Genomic DNA, 16,017 nt, shown 5'->3' with positions numbered 1-16,017 from the left:
TCTTCTGAACTCCAATGAGTACAGGCCCAACCTTTCTTTATAAGTCAACCCCTTTATCTCAGGTATTAACCGAGTGAATCTTCTCTGAACTGCAATGCAAGTATATCCCTCTTTAAATAAGGAGACCAAAATTGTATGCAGTACTCTAGGTCTGGCCTCACCAATACCCTCTGCTTTTATATTCCATCCCCCTTGCAATAAAGGCCAACATTCCATTTGCCTTCCTGATTACTTACTGTAACTTTTTGTGTTTCATGCACAAGGACCCCCAGGTTCTTCTGTGCTGCAGCATTTTGTAATTTTTCTCCATTTAAATAATAATTTGCGTTTTTATTTTTCCTGCCAAAGTGGATAACCTCACACTTTCCAAAAACTACTCCATCTGCAAAATATTTGCCCACTCTCTTAGCCTGTCCATATCCCTTTGCAGATTATTTGTGTCCTCCTCACAACTTGCTTTCCCATCCATCTTTGTATCATCAGCAAAGTTGGTTACATTACACTCGATCCCTTCATCCAAATCATTAATATAGATTGAAAATAGTTGATGTCCAGCACTGATTCCTGTGGCACCCCACTAGTTACTGTTTGCCAACCGGAAAATGATCCATTTATCCCATTCTCTGTTTTCTGTTAGTTAGTTAGTTAGGAGATGGAGTAATTGCAATGTGACAGGTCAGATTGAAACCATAAATGTATGTAGACCACAGGTAAGAGTTGGTGTCGGAGACTGGCACAATCAACATTGTTGAAGATAGCATTAAGTTTAACGAGGGTGAAAAGGAACATTGAGCTGTGGTGCAGCCATGCAAGATGTCACAGGTGAATTTGACCAAAATGCTCTCAGGCCTGGACTGGAGGGGCTTGAACAAGGAGTAGTAGGAGAAGCGAGTACATAGTTGGGTCGCAACAAAACATTCAATATGAGGAAAACTGGTTCGGCTTACAGTAATTGTTCGCCAAGATACTGTGGTAATGTGTGTTTTTTTTAAAAGGAGGAAGGTGATACCAGTGATTTAAGAAAGGAGGAACAAAGATTGAGGATACGGAGAAACAGATAATATCAGTTAACATGGGGCCAAGAAAGTGAAATTGGGTATTCAGAAACTGGGTTGGGTTGGGGTTAGGGTCGAGATAGTGGGCTTTATGGAGGCAATTAGTTTTTGGTGTGGGCTTTGGAGAGGGATGTGAGATGAAGAAGAAACCTCAGATGATATGGGGGTAGGATGGATTTGGAGTGGGTTTGAAGGACCAAGGATGGTGGAGAGACAGGAGTGAGTAGCTGGGCTGAATTTTGGACACAAAGGGGGAGATTTTCAGTTTGTTGCTGCCTCTGTTTTCGCCTCGGAGGGGCCGTAATGGCGGCGGAAAGCATTTCCGAGCAGGCGGCCAGCTTTCAGCACCTCGCTGGGACATTCAGTGCTGGGTTTGCGGGGGCACGGAGCAGTACTGCCCAGGAGAGGCGAGCCGGTGTGCAATGCCCCTGGTTGCGACACCGGCTCGAAATTTGAAACTCGCTCGATCCATAACTCCTCACAGCGCGCCCTAGTGGGGACCGTCTGTGAAAGCTGGTGGTCTGAGCTGTATCGGCCCAGTGAGGGAAGGAATGTCTACCTCAGGTAAGTGTGATTGTTTTTTATTTTTGCGATTCAATTGGATGTGGTGTCAGTAAAGTATTGGGAATGTTTTTGGTGTTTTTTTTCTCATTATTTTTTCACAGAAGCCTCTCTTAGGGTGCTCCGAAGCCGGCTGTTTATCTCGGGATTTTCATTTGTTCAGCCAGGCCTAGTGCCCTAAAAGAGGTGTGGAACGCCTCCCTTAGCGCTCCGCTCCACACTCAGGGCCCAGCTGGTGAATTTTGCAGCTGGAGACGCAAACCATTTCTGGCGCAAAATTTACCGCTTTGCCTGGGTTAACGCCACAACAGAGGTGCGACCGAATTTCCACCCCAAACAATCCATTAGCTCCGCACATCCAATATCAGACATACCTAGGGAAGAAGGTGGAAGTAGATGATTAATGCTGGACAAAAGGAGCTTGGCATGGTTCTCATCATCCAGTTTGAGCCTAGAGTCATTTAGGGTTTAGCCATGAAGAGCAAGAGGCAATACTACAAGATGGTCAAGCCAGATCTGGTTGTTGACAGTGAGGTCAGTCACATGCCAAATGTGCTCTAGTCTGCGGCCCACAGATTTTGGTTCATGGAGATGCCTATTGTGCAAGATAAATGGTGAGGGTGGCAGCCTGCTTGGGATTTGATTCGGGTGTGGGTGGTGAAAGTTGAACCAAGACACCTGCTGAATACACAGACAAAAATCACTGAAGTCAGTTCCATGGCAGGCCAGAGAAGTGGAGGTGGGAACTGTGGAGGGGTACTTGTGAGGAACTTAGAGATAGATTGTTCCAGGAGTAGAAAGAAGGAGTTACAGTGGTTAGAGACGAGATGTGGTCCCTGAGAGAGATAAGGAAGTGATGGCCTTATTGGCAATTGTGATCTTAGAGGAACAAAGAAGTTTTGGTGAGTTTGTAGATGTGGGTGGGAACTTTTATGAATGGAAAGATTGAGGAAGGAAAGGAAAGCAGAGAAATTAAAGGAGATGGGTTTGTTAGTGAACATCTCTGGTGTTTTAATGAGACTTGATCTAGCCTCTGCCATATATCGATAGTAAAATTTAAATTGTTTGATGAAAAATTATAGGTGTTGTGTCTTCAGCGCCATGGTATAGATGTTATGCAATTCCCAGTAGTAGTTCCAATACCTGCACTATAAAGTAAACCTAATCATGTAACCAAAGAGAAAAATATAATAAAACTACTGGGATTTGTATTTGCTATTTATACGATACACGAGTTAATTGAACTTTACAAATGCTATATATGGAATACAGCAGGACTGGCTTGTGCCTGACGCACTCTACATTTGTCCAGAATGCAGTTGCTTGTATCCGGTTCTGCACTAATCTTTGCTCATCTATCACTCCTATCCTTGCCGAATCATACTGGCTACCTACCTCCAAACGCATTCCATTTAAAATCCTCATCTTTAAATTCCTTCAAGGGCCTTGCTTCACTTTACCAATACAACCTGCTCCAGACCGAGTCTCACTCCTTCAGCCTTTGATCTTTTGATTCTGGCCTCCAGAGCCTCTCATTGTCATTCCGTCTATCCATTGGTGGCAGAACTTTCATCTGCATAGGCCCTGATCTCTGGAATTCTCTTTGAAGTTTCTCTGCCTCTTCACTTCTCTCTCCTCCTTTAAAAACTTTCTCAAAATACACCTTCCCCACCACCCATGCCCAACTGTTCAATCTTTTCCTCTAATTTCTCTTCCCTGGCATCGTGCTGCGTCCTTTTCTTAGTCCTCTTGTATGTTAAAGATGCTATATAAATGTACGCTTCAAATGTGCTTCTTCACACAACTTCCAACACCTGGCTTGGTGGTTTTGTGGTCACAAAGCATTAAATAATGAAGGAAAGCCAACTGGTGTTCCCCCGGGATCTGTACTGGGACCTCAGCTTTACACCATATCTATTAATGACTTGAATGAAAGAATATTAAGTTCTATATCCACGTTTTCCGATAGGAGACATAGTATGTTGTGTAAAATTCTCATCCTTGTTTTCAAATCCCTCCAGGGCCTCATCCCCCCCTATCTCTGTAATCTCCTCCAGCCCACAAACCCTCCCTCCTCCTCCCCCCCCCCCCCCCCCCCCCGCACCCCCCGAGATATCTGCACTGCTCCATTTTTTCTGGCCTCTTGAGCATCCCTGATTTTAATCGCTCAACTATTGATGGCTGTGCCATCAACTGCCTAGGCCCTAAACTCTGGAATGCCATAACTAAACCTTTCTGCCTCTCTCCTCCTTTAAGACGCTCCTTAAAACCTACCAAGATTTAGGTCATCTGCCCTAATTTCTCCTGATGTGGCTCGTTGTAATTTTATTTTTATAACACTCCTGTGAAGGGCCTTGGGATGTTTTACTACGTTAAAGACGCTATATAAATGCAAGTTCTTCTTGTTGTCGATTGGAGCAGAAAGTTACAAAGTGACATAGACAGATTAAATGAGTGGATAAAACTATGATCAATGGACTTTAATGTGGGGACATGTGAGGTCATCCACTTTGGATCCAAGAAAGACAAATTGGAAAATGTTCTAAATGTTGAGAGACTAGGAGCTGTGGAGCAAATGGATTTAGGTGTTCATGTACTCAATCACTAAAAGCTCATAGGTACAGAAAATAATCAAAAAGGCAAATGGAATGTTGGTCTTTATCTCAAGAGGGTTGGAATATAAAAGTGAGGAAGTGATACTCAGATCCTTAGTCAGATCCCACCTGGAGTACTACATTCAGTTTTGGGCACCAATGCTCAGGGTATCTATATAGTGGCCTTGGAGGAGGTACAGTGTAAATTCACCAGTGTATATCAGAGCTTAAAGGGTTACATTATGAATACAGATTGCATACACTTGGTTGGCATTCCCTTGAGTTTAAAAGGCTAAGGGGTTTTCTAATCCAGGGACTTAAAATGATAAAGAGATCTGTTAGGGTAGATATAGAAAAACTTATTCCTCAGGTGAAGGAATTCAGAACGGGGTATAATCTTAAAATTAGAGCTAGGCCATTTAGGAGTGAAATCAAGAAGCTCCTTTTCATACAAAGGGTAGTAGAAATATGGAACTCTGTTCTCCCATAAGGCTGTGGATACTTGGGGTCAATGAACATTTTCTACACTGAGATCAATATATTTTTGTTAGGTAAGGATATCAAGTAATATGGAGCAAAGGCGGGTGAATGGAGTTGAATCATAATCGAACTGAATGACAGAACAGACTCAAGGGCTGAATGGCCGACTCTTGCTCCTATATTCCTATTTCCTATGAAAAAGGACAAGTAGTAACACAGAAAATAGAGGATATTATTTATATGCTGCAATTTCAATGGGCAATTTCTATCCCAAAGGAACATAGGAACAGGAGTAGGCCATTTAACCCCTCGAGCCTGTTCTACCATTCAATGAGACCATGGCTGATCTGCGACCTAACTCCATATACCCACCTTTGGCCCATATCCCTTAATATCTTTTGTTAACAAAAATCTATAATTCTCCGATTTAAAATTAACAATTGATCTACCATCAATTGTCGTTTGCAGAAGAGTGTTCGAAATGACTATCGCCCTTTGTGTGTAGAAGTGTTTCCTAATTTCACTCCTGGAGGGATCTACTTTAGTTTGTCATGAGTGCTAAGTGTAGTAAATGTTGAAACAGAAGCGGTAGCAATTTCTCAGCAATTTGGCATTGGTGGCAATGGTGAAAGTCAGGCCAAACCTGACGTATATCTAAAGTGACTAACCAGCTACTTGCTTTGTATATGTAACACAGTACAGAGAGTGCCGTTCCAGGGCTACTATGTCTCTTCTGCACACTAAAAGGGATTGCTTCACTGACAGGTCTTTGGATGGGAGACAGGTTCTTTTTGGGTTGGTTAAAAACATCGAGACTAGACACGCATGTTGACAGATGAACCCAATCCCCCGCCCCGCCCCGCCCCCGCCCCTCCCCCACTATCATGGATGACATCAGGATGAAGTTCAATGACTTGCACAAAGGTGAGCCAATACTACCTAAACAAAGGGTCAAAGGAACAATATGGATCGTGAGATCACCTATGGCAAGCTGCCTGTAGTGCAAGTGCCCTGTTGCCATCACGACATGATGCAAATATGGTGTGACATCTGAAATGAATATGCAGATGGACTATAAACAGTGCAGACGGGGAAAAATCAACCTGGCTGCTGCTGTACACGCATGTATTTGTAAGAAAAGCACAGACTTTCCAATAAAGGCTGGTGACTGATCTTAGACAGGAAGACATTATGTGGGGAAGATGTATGTGCACTCATTGGGCTCAATTTTCCCCAGTGATGCGTGCCATTTTTTTTGGGCTGAATTAAAACATCCAAGTTTCCCAAAAGATTGTGCGCCAGCATAACTCATTTAGTTACGATTTTTTTAGGTTAGTTTTTTTTTTCCGTTATAGGATGCGTAACCTGATACCTGCACAGTTATGCAAGTTTGGCCAACTTACATTTTTCTGAGGACACCGTATGTGACCACTCCCAAAAAACTTTCTGGGCACTTAAGAAAAGCCAGCGCACATTAAAAAATCGGTGCAGAAAGACGCCATTGTTTTTATGTGAAGTTTTGGAGGGAGTCAAGAACACATTAAATATGCATCATGAAGCTTAATATTTTCAAACTTAAAATGCAGAAAATAGAAGTCGAATGCAATTCTTTAATTTTGGATTTTTTCTAAGTGCCATGTCACCACCGAACTTCTCCAAACCAGGCTCGAGGGTTGGAGTGTTGGCCGGCAGAATCGGTCTCTCGCCCGGACACAGGGGCTTGGGTTCAGAAGAAGCCCAGGAGTGGGGGGTGGGGGAAGCTGAACTGAAGGGATGAGAACCCTTACACTATGCAGCAGCATCAAAAGAAGCCTGCGTGGATGGGGGGGGGGGGGTTCCCGAGCACCTGTGTCCGGGCGAGGGAGCAATTCTGCCGGCTGACCCTCGAGCCCAGTGAGGAGACGTTCGGTCGGTGGTGGGGTGGTAGTTTGAAAAAAATCTAAAATTAAAGAATTGCATTAGACTTCGTGGCCCCAAATGTCCACATTTGAATTCCTAGCTTCCTGTTCTAAGCAAGCCTATTGCTCATGCGCAGACCTGGGTGTAGTCCATACCAGGGCGTCGACCTTGGGGAGAGAGAGAATAAAGAAGCCTTAACTCCTGGTCTTGCTGTTTTGAGCTTCTTGAAAAGATACAATTTAATCATGGGGGCAATGCTGACAATGCCATACCTTGTGCAAACCTTCTTCATGATGGTGCTGCAGAAGAGATGATTGATTTGACATCATTGCATGAGGAACCTCAGATCATGTAGGATGATGGTCAGGAGGCCTTACCCACATCGGGGATATCGAGACAGGCGTTCATACCTGCACCTGAGTGACGCAGACTATGTGAGAAGACTGCGTTTTCGCAAAGAAGTTGTGACCGAGATCCGCAGACCTGCAACCTAGAAGCTTTGTCAGTTGAAGTGAAGGGTACAGCTGCACTTTCATTCAATGCATCTGGATCATTCCAGGCCAAGACTGCTGCACTATATGCCTGGAGGAATGACTACATAAAGTTCCTCATGACTACCCAGGCAAGGCGTAACAGGGCTGTGGGCTTCTCCAGGATTGCTGGCTTCTCCAAGGTACAGGGCTGCGTTGATTGTACCCACATCGCCTTGCGAGCACCTTTGAAGGATACAAGAACTGAAAAGGCTTCCAACTCCGTTAATGTGCAGCTCGTGTATAAGGACATGCATCGCATCATGTCAGTTGATGTGAGATACCCTGGGAGCATCCACAATGCGTTCATCCTACGCAAGAGCCCTATATCTGCCATGTTTCAGCAGCAGCCCGAAGGGCAGAGCTGGTTGCTGGGTGACAAAGGGTACGGCCTCGCCACCTGGATCATGACACCCCTACGGTGTAACCCGGATAGAAGCTGACCGGGAACACAACATGTCGCACATTGCGACGCGCAGCATAATAGAAAGGACCATTGGCATCGTGAAACAACGTTTCCGATGCCTGGACCATTCCGGAGGCTTCTTGCAATACTCCCCTGAGATTGTCGGTCAGTTCACTGTTGTGTGCTGCATGCTGCATAACTTAGCCATCACGAGGCAGCAGCAGCTGGTAGTAGAAGACCCACCTGAGGTGAGAGTAGCTGATGAGGAGGAGGAGGACGAGGAAGCCATGCAACTACCTGAACCCGGAGCACAACGGCGGAGGAGGAGGGGCCGTCGAGCCCCTTTAACGATTGCTCGAGCCGCTCATCCGTGAATGCTTTGCTGTCTGAGGGCTCAGCGGCAACTATTCCAAATGGAGCATGTTTACTATTTGGATCTGTTCCATAATGTTGTGTTGTGTTAATAGAACAAATAATGGAAATAATTCTTCTTTACTTCAAAAAGGTGTGTTAATGATGGAACAAATAATGGAAATGATTCAGTTATAATTTAAAATATATTATATTCAAGAGTTTAGCAAACACTTGTTTGTACTTAACTTTAATAAAACTATTCTTGTATCAAACTTTAAAGTTTTCAGTTAAGATCGTTTAAAAACTTTAAAATCACTTACAAACTTTTCAACTTGTAAATTTACATCACTTACAAAAACCTTATTGATTTGAGAACAGTTATAACAAGTAACCAACAATAATAATAACAACAGCAGCAAAGAAATGCACCCATCTCTCCTCCACCTTATTCTAAGACCGCCCGCTGCGCTTGGTGTTGTTGACTCCACTCCTGCCCGCGGGTGGTGGGGCAGTGTTTCTCATGTTGGTACCAAGCGTATTCTTTCGAACATTTCAGGTAATGCGCACTTCTTGTTTCGGGGAGGGGGAAGAGCAGGTGGTAATGTGGGCCTCTTCAGAGGCTGGTCTGGGGTTTGGAGTGGGAGTGGCAGTTGATTCTGTCAATGGGTGCGGGGTCTGGGTGTGTTCCCTTATTACAGCAGCTAACTCCTATATTCCCTCCCTCATGTGCCCTGACAGTGAATCAACTACCTTCAACATTCCCTCCCTTATGTTCACCGACAGTGTATCAGCTACCTGCGACATTCCCTCCCTCATGTTCACTGACAGTATATCAGCTACCTGTGACATTCCCTCCCTCATGTACACTGACATTGTATCAGCTGCCTGCGACATTCCATCCCTAATGTGCCCGGACAGTGTTCCCATTTCTCGTGAGTGTTGTTACTTCTCCCGACAGTCCCGATACCTCATCATTGATGGTGTCCAGGAGTGATCGTGTAAGGTCAATGCTCTCCGCACTGATTGCCATCAGCTGAACCACATCTGTTAGATCCTGCAGCTCAGGAGCGCGCTGTCGAGTTCTCCTTCCCCTCCTCACCCTGGGTGTGGCTCAATGCATACCACTGGGACCCGCAGACTCGGACGGTGGGGCCCTGGGTGTGCCTCGCTGCATCCCACTGGGACCCGCAGCCTCAAACGGTGGGACCCTGGGTGTGCTTCGCTGCACCCCACTGGAATCCCCAGTGGCTCGGACTGTGAGAAATCATGGAATATCCCAACAATCGTACCACTCAGGAAAGGGCCTGGCACCTCAATGGGCGGCACTTGCACCTCCTCCAGAGTGAGTATCGTTTTTTCGGCGCAGATATTAGGCTCCACCCCCCGAAGCTAAAGGACAGGTTACGTGGTGCCAATTTCAAAAAATAGAACGGGGAAACTTGCTAGTTTTTTTTTTGTAGTAGTCGGGGCCAAAAAAACAGGCGTAGCTCTTGCAATACGCCAAAAAACAGCATTGGAGAAAAGCGAGCCCATTGTCTTTCATGTCTGTGTTTAAAATGACGTGAATGACCTGGTATTCCCAATGCATGAATGGTTTGTCATCCTCAGAATCGATAGTCCTACTCCCAACTCGCCCCTAAAGTTAAAATAACTACGTCTGTTCATCAGCACGATTCATTAAATGCAAGAATTTTCCATTTCTTGGCAACTTAGCTCACAAGATCAAAGCCTGAAGTTGCACTGGAGGGGAATGGTTCTGGGAGAAGAACCCTGTGGCCCTGTGAGGTCCATCTAGTTGGGTTTACCAGCAATAAGAATTAGGTTCCTCAAAATGGGAGCCCATAGCAACCATGCCTAATTCTGTGGCATGTCCTGAGCTTAGCACCCCTATGGGAGATATTGCAGCATCCAGGTAGTAAAGAAAGACATTTATGTAACAATATGTTGCCATGACTGCAGAATACCATTAACTTGCTCTCCGTTGTCATGTGTGCTCTCATCACAGGTGAACATTCCATAAGTTCAGTTGCTGGCAACTCTCATGAACGAATGGAAGAGTAGCAGCAGGATCATTTCCCCTCTAGAACACCAAACAAGTACCTGAATCGCATGGCTCACTCTGATGGCAACAACGTTATTGGTAAGGATCTGTCACCAGTGGAGACATCAGAGCGGTTTTGAGCTGCTGAGCGGAGGCCGAGCCACACAGACTTGTCAGAGGAAGTAGACCTTTCAGTGGATGTTGTGTTGCAAAAGGCAAGGCTGAAGGATTATGTGCAGAGAGCATAGAAAAGATTTAGACAGGACTGTTAATGCAGTGGGCACATTTTCAGGAGGTCTCCTGTACGGGAACGGCATGAATTTCTCTTGTCATTGGCAAAGGGTTCTCTTCCTCTGGCTCTTCATTAGTGCTAATTACTACTTTTTACTGCAGGGTGAAAAACGCTCAATAGCGCTAAAACAACCAACTGTTGCTACTGGCGCTTCCGCCCCAACCATTTCCCATTTTTTAAACAGAAGGCTGGCTGCTCAGAGATGTGCACTATGCTTTGTAATCTTGACTCCTGATTAAACCAACCAAAATAGTGACAGCAATGCTGCATATTGTACAACATTAGCACTGATGGAGGCATCAACATGTAGTTCATTGATCATCAGATGCATGAGTAAAAAAGAAAAGTACCTAGCGCTGACCCTTTGAATAGGCTTCCTTCGACAGCATGTCCCAATCAATCCCATGATTTCTACCATCGAGAACGACAAGAGCAACACTAGCATTGGAACACTATCACCTCCAAGATACACACATCCTGACTTGGCGATTCTGTCATTGTTGCTGGATCCAAATCTTGGAACTCCCCACCTAACACCATTGTGGGGCCATCATCATCACAAGCACTGCAGCACCAGCAACAACAACGTGCATTTATATGGTGCCTTTAACATAGTAAAACGTCCCAAGGCATTTCACAGGAGTGTTATTAAACAAAATTCGACAAAGGATCACATAAGGAGATATTAGGACAGGAGTCCAAAAGCTTAGTCAAAGAGGTAGATTTTAAGGAGCGCCTTAAAGGAGGGGCGAGAGGTAGAGAGAGGCAGAGATGTAGGGAGGGATTTCCAGAACTTAGGGTCAAGGCAGCTGAAGGCATGGCTGCCAAAGTTGGAGCGATGAAAATCGGGGATGCGCAAAAGGCCAGAAGTGGAGGAGTGCAGAGATCTCGGAGGGTTGCAAGGCTAGAGGTGATTAAAGGGAGCCAATATAGGTCAGCGAGCACAGGGGTAATGAATGAATGAGACGGTGTGAGTTAGGATACAGGTAGCAGAGTTTTAAATGAGCTCAAATTTACAAAGGGTGCAAGGTCAGAGAGCAGTCAGGAAAGCATTGGAATAGTCAGGTCTAGAGGTAACAAGTCATGAATGAGGGTTTCAGCAACAGATGAGCTGCAGCAGGGGAAGAAACAAGTGATGTTACAGAGATGGAAGTAGGCAGTCTTGGTGATGGAAACGATATGGCATTGGAAGCTCAGTCAAATATGACACCAAGGTTGAAAACAATCTGGTTCAGCCTCAGACAGTGGCCAAGGAGGGGGATGAAGTCTGTGGGGGCTAAGGAATGGAGTTTGTGTCCAGGACTGAAGACACTGGCTTTGGTCCTCCCAATATTTAATTGCAGCAAATATCTGCTCATCCAATAGTGGATGTTGGACAAGCAGCGTGACAAATCAGAGGCAGTGGAGAGGTCGTGAGAGGTGGAGGTGGTGTGGTAGAGCTAAGCGTCATCAGCGTACATGTGAAACCTGGTGTTGTGTTTTCAGATGATGTTGTTGAGAGGCAGCACAAAGATGAGAAACAGGAGGGGGCCAAAGATAGATCTTTGGGGCACTGTCAAGAGAAGCCATTGCAGTTCAAGAAACAGTCCGCCACCATTTTTTTAGACAACTAGAGATGGGCAATAAATGTGACATTGCCAGTGATGCCCACATCTCGTGAACAAAAAAAAGGATTATTAAAAAAAATTATGCCTTAACGAGTTGATAATGTCTCTATAGTTTAACTAAGCCTGTAAAAGAAATTGTTATTAATCAAAGCAATGATGCTGCTGTGTTTTTCAAAGTCTTTAAAGTGAATTATTTTTATTCTCCTCAAATATGATCAGGTGGTGCTCTACTTTCTGAACAGTCCATTTACCTTAGATGCAGCTGAAAGGAATTTACCGCTGAAACACACTGGACTTTAAATAAGTGAATGTACTCAATAATTATCTGCTACATTAAGTCTTTGTATCCATTTACTGTGTTAGCTATAAGCGTAAATTCCTTTATTCATATGATGATAGGATTAATAAAAATGGTTACTCCAATCTGAAGCCAATATCAAGTACAACAATCTACGCCCAGCTTATCTGGAACACCTTTTAAAGGGTGCATTGACACACCCACTTTAGCGTCCCTGCAAATCTAATGCTGGGATGCAAGCACAAAGACAGGCAAGTGATCTGTCTCCCGATCACGCGTGGAACGGAGGACTTTAGATCCTTGATGCAAAGTAAAAATGTCTTTAGCAGCTCAGTTTCAAGCTCTACATTGTTATCGGGCATCCAATATAACCTCATGAATTCATAAATTCATAGATCTTGAAAAACGGTTTCAGAAAAACGAAGAGTGAACAGGTTTAGAACAGCCAGTGTAAACTGGCTCTCCAAATCCACAGCGAATTCAAGAGCAATCTGCTCCCAGTTCACTGTATGTGCAATGTAAATGCACCCGTAATTGCTTGGTTGACCTCAAAACAGGACACTGGCATATTTAGTACTCTGGTTTATTCCACCCAGAGATTACTTCTTTTTTTTAAAAGTTGTGTAGAGTAAGATGCAATAGATTGAGTGCAATGTTCCCCCTAATTTATTTTTGGATGTGCAGCCCCTTTAAGGCCCATTCACAGTTTCACACAGGCGCACAATTTACCACTGGAAAAGCAGGTCCCGGGTCCCAAACTGTGTGGGACCGACAGAGAGCTGCTTGGCCACAAAGTTTAGAAAGAAAGACTTGGATTTATATAGCGCCTTTCATGACCATCGGACATCTCAAAGCGCTTTACAGCCAATGAAGTCTAGTCACTGTTACAATGTGGGAATTAGCAGCTAATTTGCACACAGCAAGCTCCCACAACAGCAATGTGATAATGACCAAATAAGCTGTTTTGTTACGTTGATTAAGGGATAAATATTGGCCAGGACATCGGCGATGAATCCCCTGCTCTTCTTCGGAATAGTACCATTGTCCACCTGAGAGAGCAGCTTTTACGTCCACCTGAGAGAGCAGGTTTCAGTTTAACGTCTCATCTGAAAGACAACTCCCTCTGACAGTGCAGCACTCCCTCAGCACTGCACTGGAATGTCAGTCTAGATTTATGTACTTAAGTCCCTGTTTGGAGGGAACATTGGTTGAGTGTCACTTTATCTGACCTGGATGGTGGTACGATCAGGTGAGTCATCTTCCGTACAATTCCATGTAATTCTCTGCAAGATGACTCACCTGATCATACCACCATCTAGGTCAGCTAGAGTGACACGCAACTTATTGCATCTTACACTGCACCACACCCTGCTGAGAAACAGATTCAAGATATAGAAGGACGGGAACGTGCGCTGCAGTTTGCGCAGGCCATCTACATTTTAAAGGGCAGGGTAACGGGAGTACTTGTCCACTAGAAATTCTGTATTTTGTTCAACGGCAAATTGTTGTTGGAGAATCACGATATTAGCAATTCTACTAGAACGCCCAGCAATAAAAACAAACTAATGTTCTAAGGAAATATGGTTTACCACTGCTACAACACAAAAACAGCACTTAAAAGAAGTGTGTCTAAAACAAATTTCACTTAAAAAGTCTAACCTGGATGAGATATGCTGGCACGGTAATAATGCAGGCTGAGAGAGAGGTCCTGAGAAGTCCACGGAGTGCATACAGAAATTTAGTCAGGCTGTAAGCATGTTCGGGGTTTTCACTAAGGCCAATATCCTCTCCCCACAACAGTGAGCCAAGTGAATGGATTCCTATCCGCAGGATGTTCCTCTGTTTAGTCTGTAGGAAGAGAGGTGCAAATGAATGTGACAAAACAGCAGGGCTTTTGCTTATAAACGACACCCTCTCTACCCAGTTCGCGTTCTAACTTACATGAGCTACAACAGCTACTGGACAGGTGACAAGGCTCTGAAGTGTCTGTCTGGACTTGCTTTCCAGCTGCCCAACGGCTCATAAAACAGCTTGTTTCCTTGGCATATCAAGAGGGAAGGATACCAGTAGGACCTTAATAAGAGCTACACTTTTGCAAAGCCTACATAGCTGCTAGCAAAGTGCCAAGAAAGGATCAGCGTATGCTAGACTTCCAGCTGGTTTAGGCCAAGATTCTGTTAACAAAAGCTGCCTGTGGTATCACAATCGATTCATGCTACCAAATAGGATAGTTCATTCTACACTTTTACTTTCATGGAGAGACCTGTTGCTTAGACACACAAAAAGCAATGAGCGATTTTTTTTTCGCTCTTTGATCGTAAGCAATTGGTTGTGACAAAGAATCAAAATGCATTCTGGAAGTGCGAAGCGAGGTAAAAGTCAGTAGAAGACAACATGCAAGCAAAAAAAAGAATTGCAGCAAAAATATCGAATAAAAATAAACCTCATTGTGCAAGTCTGTTCAGTTAGAAATGACTTTGTTGAAAGGTTCTTAGGGTGTGTGAGTGTGTCACTTCACCAAATATGCTGTTGCTTTCTATGAGATTTCCTGCTTTAGAAGACCTGTCATCTTGCTGCAGAAGCAGCTAGGCACACTGTACTGTGGGAACTGTTATGACATGCCTGTTGCCATGGCTACTACTGGGTAGGGGAGAGGTGCCTGTCAGGGACCAATTTACTTCTCCAAAGGGGTTTTGCCTCCACAGGGAAAGACAGCCTGTCCAGATCTGTGCCGAAATCTCAGTAGAGATTGCGAGCTGCGCAATAACAAGCTAAATTAACATACAAGTATTCTGAATAGCTAAAGTTGCTGTGAAGTTTTTTTTTCAGTTCCGATGCCCAGCCTCAGCCAATATAGTTAACATCGTTGCAGTGTTGACTGCACAGTCTCCTCCAAACTCTTAATTAGCTGATCTTTCCCTGCAACTAAGCGAAAGCTTCTCGTCACGGTTTCCTCAAGGCTACAACTTTTACAACAGAGATATTTTCATTACAACATCAACATAAAACATCTAATGTAGCTTAATGTGGAGCTGGGCTAAGCCACGTTGTCGACTGGACAGCTCCTTTTTAGGTGCTCAGTGACTAATGATGCCAGAGCACACTGCTTATGCACATCAATGCTTGTACCCAATAGAGTTGAGGAAAGCTCAAAACGTGAGGCAAATGCATATTAACATATGACCCACACTCTGTCTTTGCAATGCTTGTTTACTTCATCTGTGCTTAGAAACAGCTTGTTCATTGTTGATTATTCCAAGCCCTTCCGGCTGCACCCTGGAGAGCGCTATGAAAACAACATTAGTTACTTGATTACAGAAGACACTAAGGGCTTGTGCACCATACCTGGGGACAGACTCCATCAAATCCTTCCTCACGGATGACTCTCTGTATGGATCTAAGCAGCTTGATGTAACCAAAGTTCATTTTACTGTTAAAAAAAAAATGGTGTGAAATATGAGTCACAAATTAAAAATCTCACTTTAGCACTCAGTTGGTAATTTTATGCCTTTGATAAAAAAAGGAGTCTCTCAATACACATCTTCACACATAGCAATTCTCCAGCGATTAAAAAAATTGTATGTTCTTATACTGTTCGCGAAGTAACCTAAAGTAAAATGCAATCTTTGCCTAATCTGGGTTACCATGGATGAACTTGCTTTTCCCTAGTTGAGAAACTTTCAGTTAAATGCCAATACAGCTGACTTTTGATAACCCCATAAACTTGGGCAATAAGTATTTTGCTTGGACTACAATTATGTTTGGTAAACCACTGTCCCATTAGATGCAAATGAGTACAGAATACTTTGCGTGGAACTGCTTATTCATACTCCACTACAACACAAAAGAAAAACTGGCAGTTACATGATTTTCCTTAACATTTAGACTCATTGCAAAACA

The 16,017-nt window shown here is 44.1% G+C and overlaps 1 protein-coding gene across 5 annotated transcripts in view; it reads right to left on the bottom strand.

Annotated features, from left to right (window-relative positions):
- elp4 (elongator acetyltransferase complex subunit 4) overlaps positions 1 to 16,017 on the bottom strand; it is a 280,802-nt gene that overhangs the window by 169,541 nt on the left and 95,244 nt on the right. For all 5 annotated transcript variants that reach the window (XR_011596605.1, XM_070899520.1, XM_070899522.1 and 2 more), the window contains exons 6-7: positions 15,463 to 15,547; positions 13,777 to 13,965 (exon numbers count right to left, since the gene is read on the bottom strand). Coding sequence is in view for 4 of the 5 variants with exons in the window: in XM_070899520.1 (XP_070755621.1) it covers positions 13,777 to 13,965; positions 15,463 to 15,547 (274 nt within the window). In the remaining variant the exon portion in view is untranslated. The remainder of the gene's footprint in view (positions 1 to 13,776; positions 13,966 to 15,462; positions 15,548 to 16,017) is intronic.

Source organism: Pristiophorus japonicus, chromosome 14 (assembly GCF_044704955.1).
Source record: "Pristiophorus japonicus isolate sPriJap1 chromosome 14, sPriJap1.hap1, whole genome shotgun sequence".
NCBI classification, from domain to species: domain Eukaryota; kingdom Metazoa; phylum Chordata; class Chondrichthyes; family Pristiophoridae; genus Pristiophorus; species Pristiophorus japonicus.
This window is presented reverse-complemented; position numbering and strand designations above follow the sequence as displayed.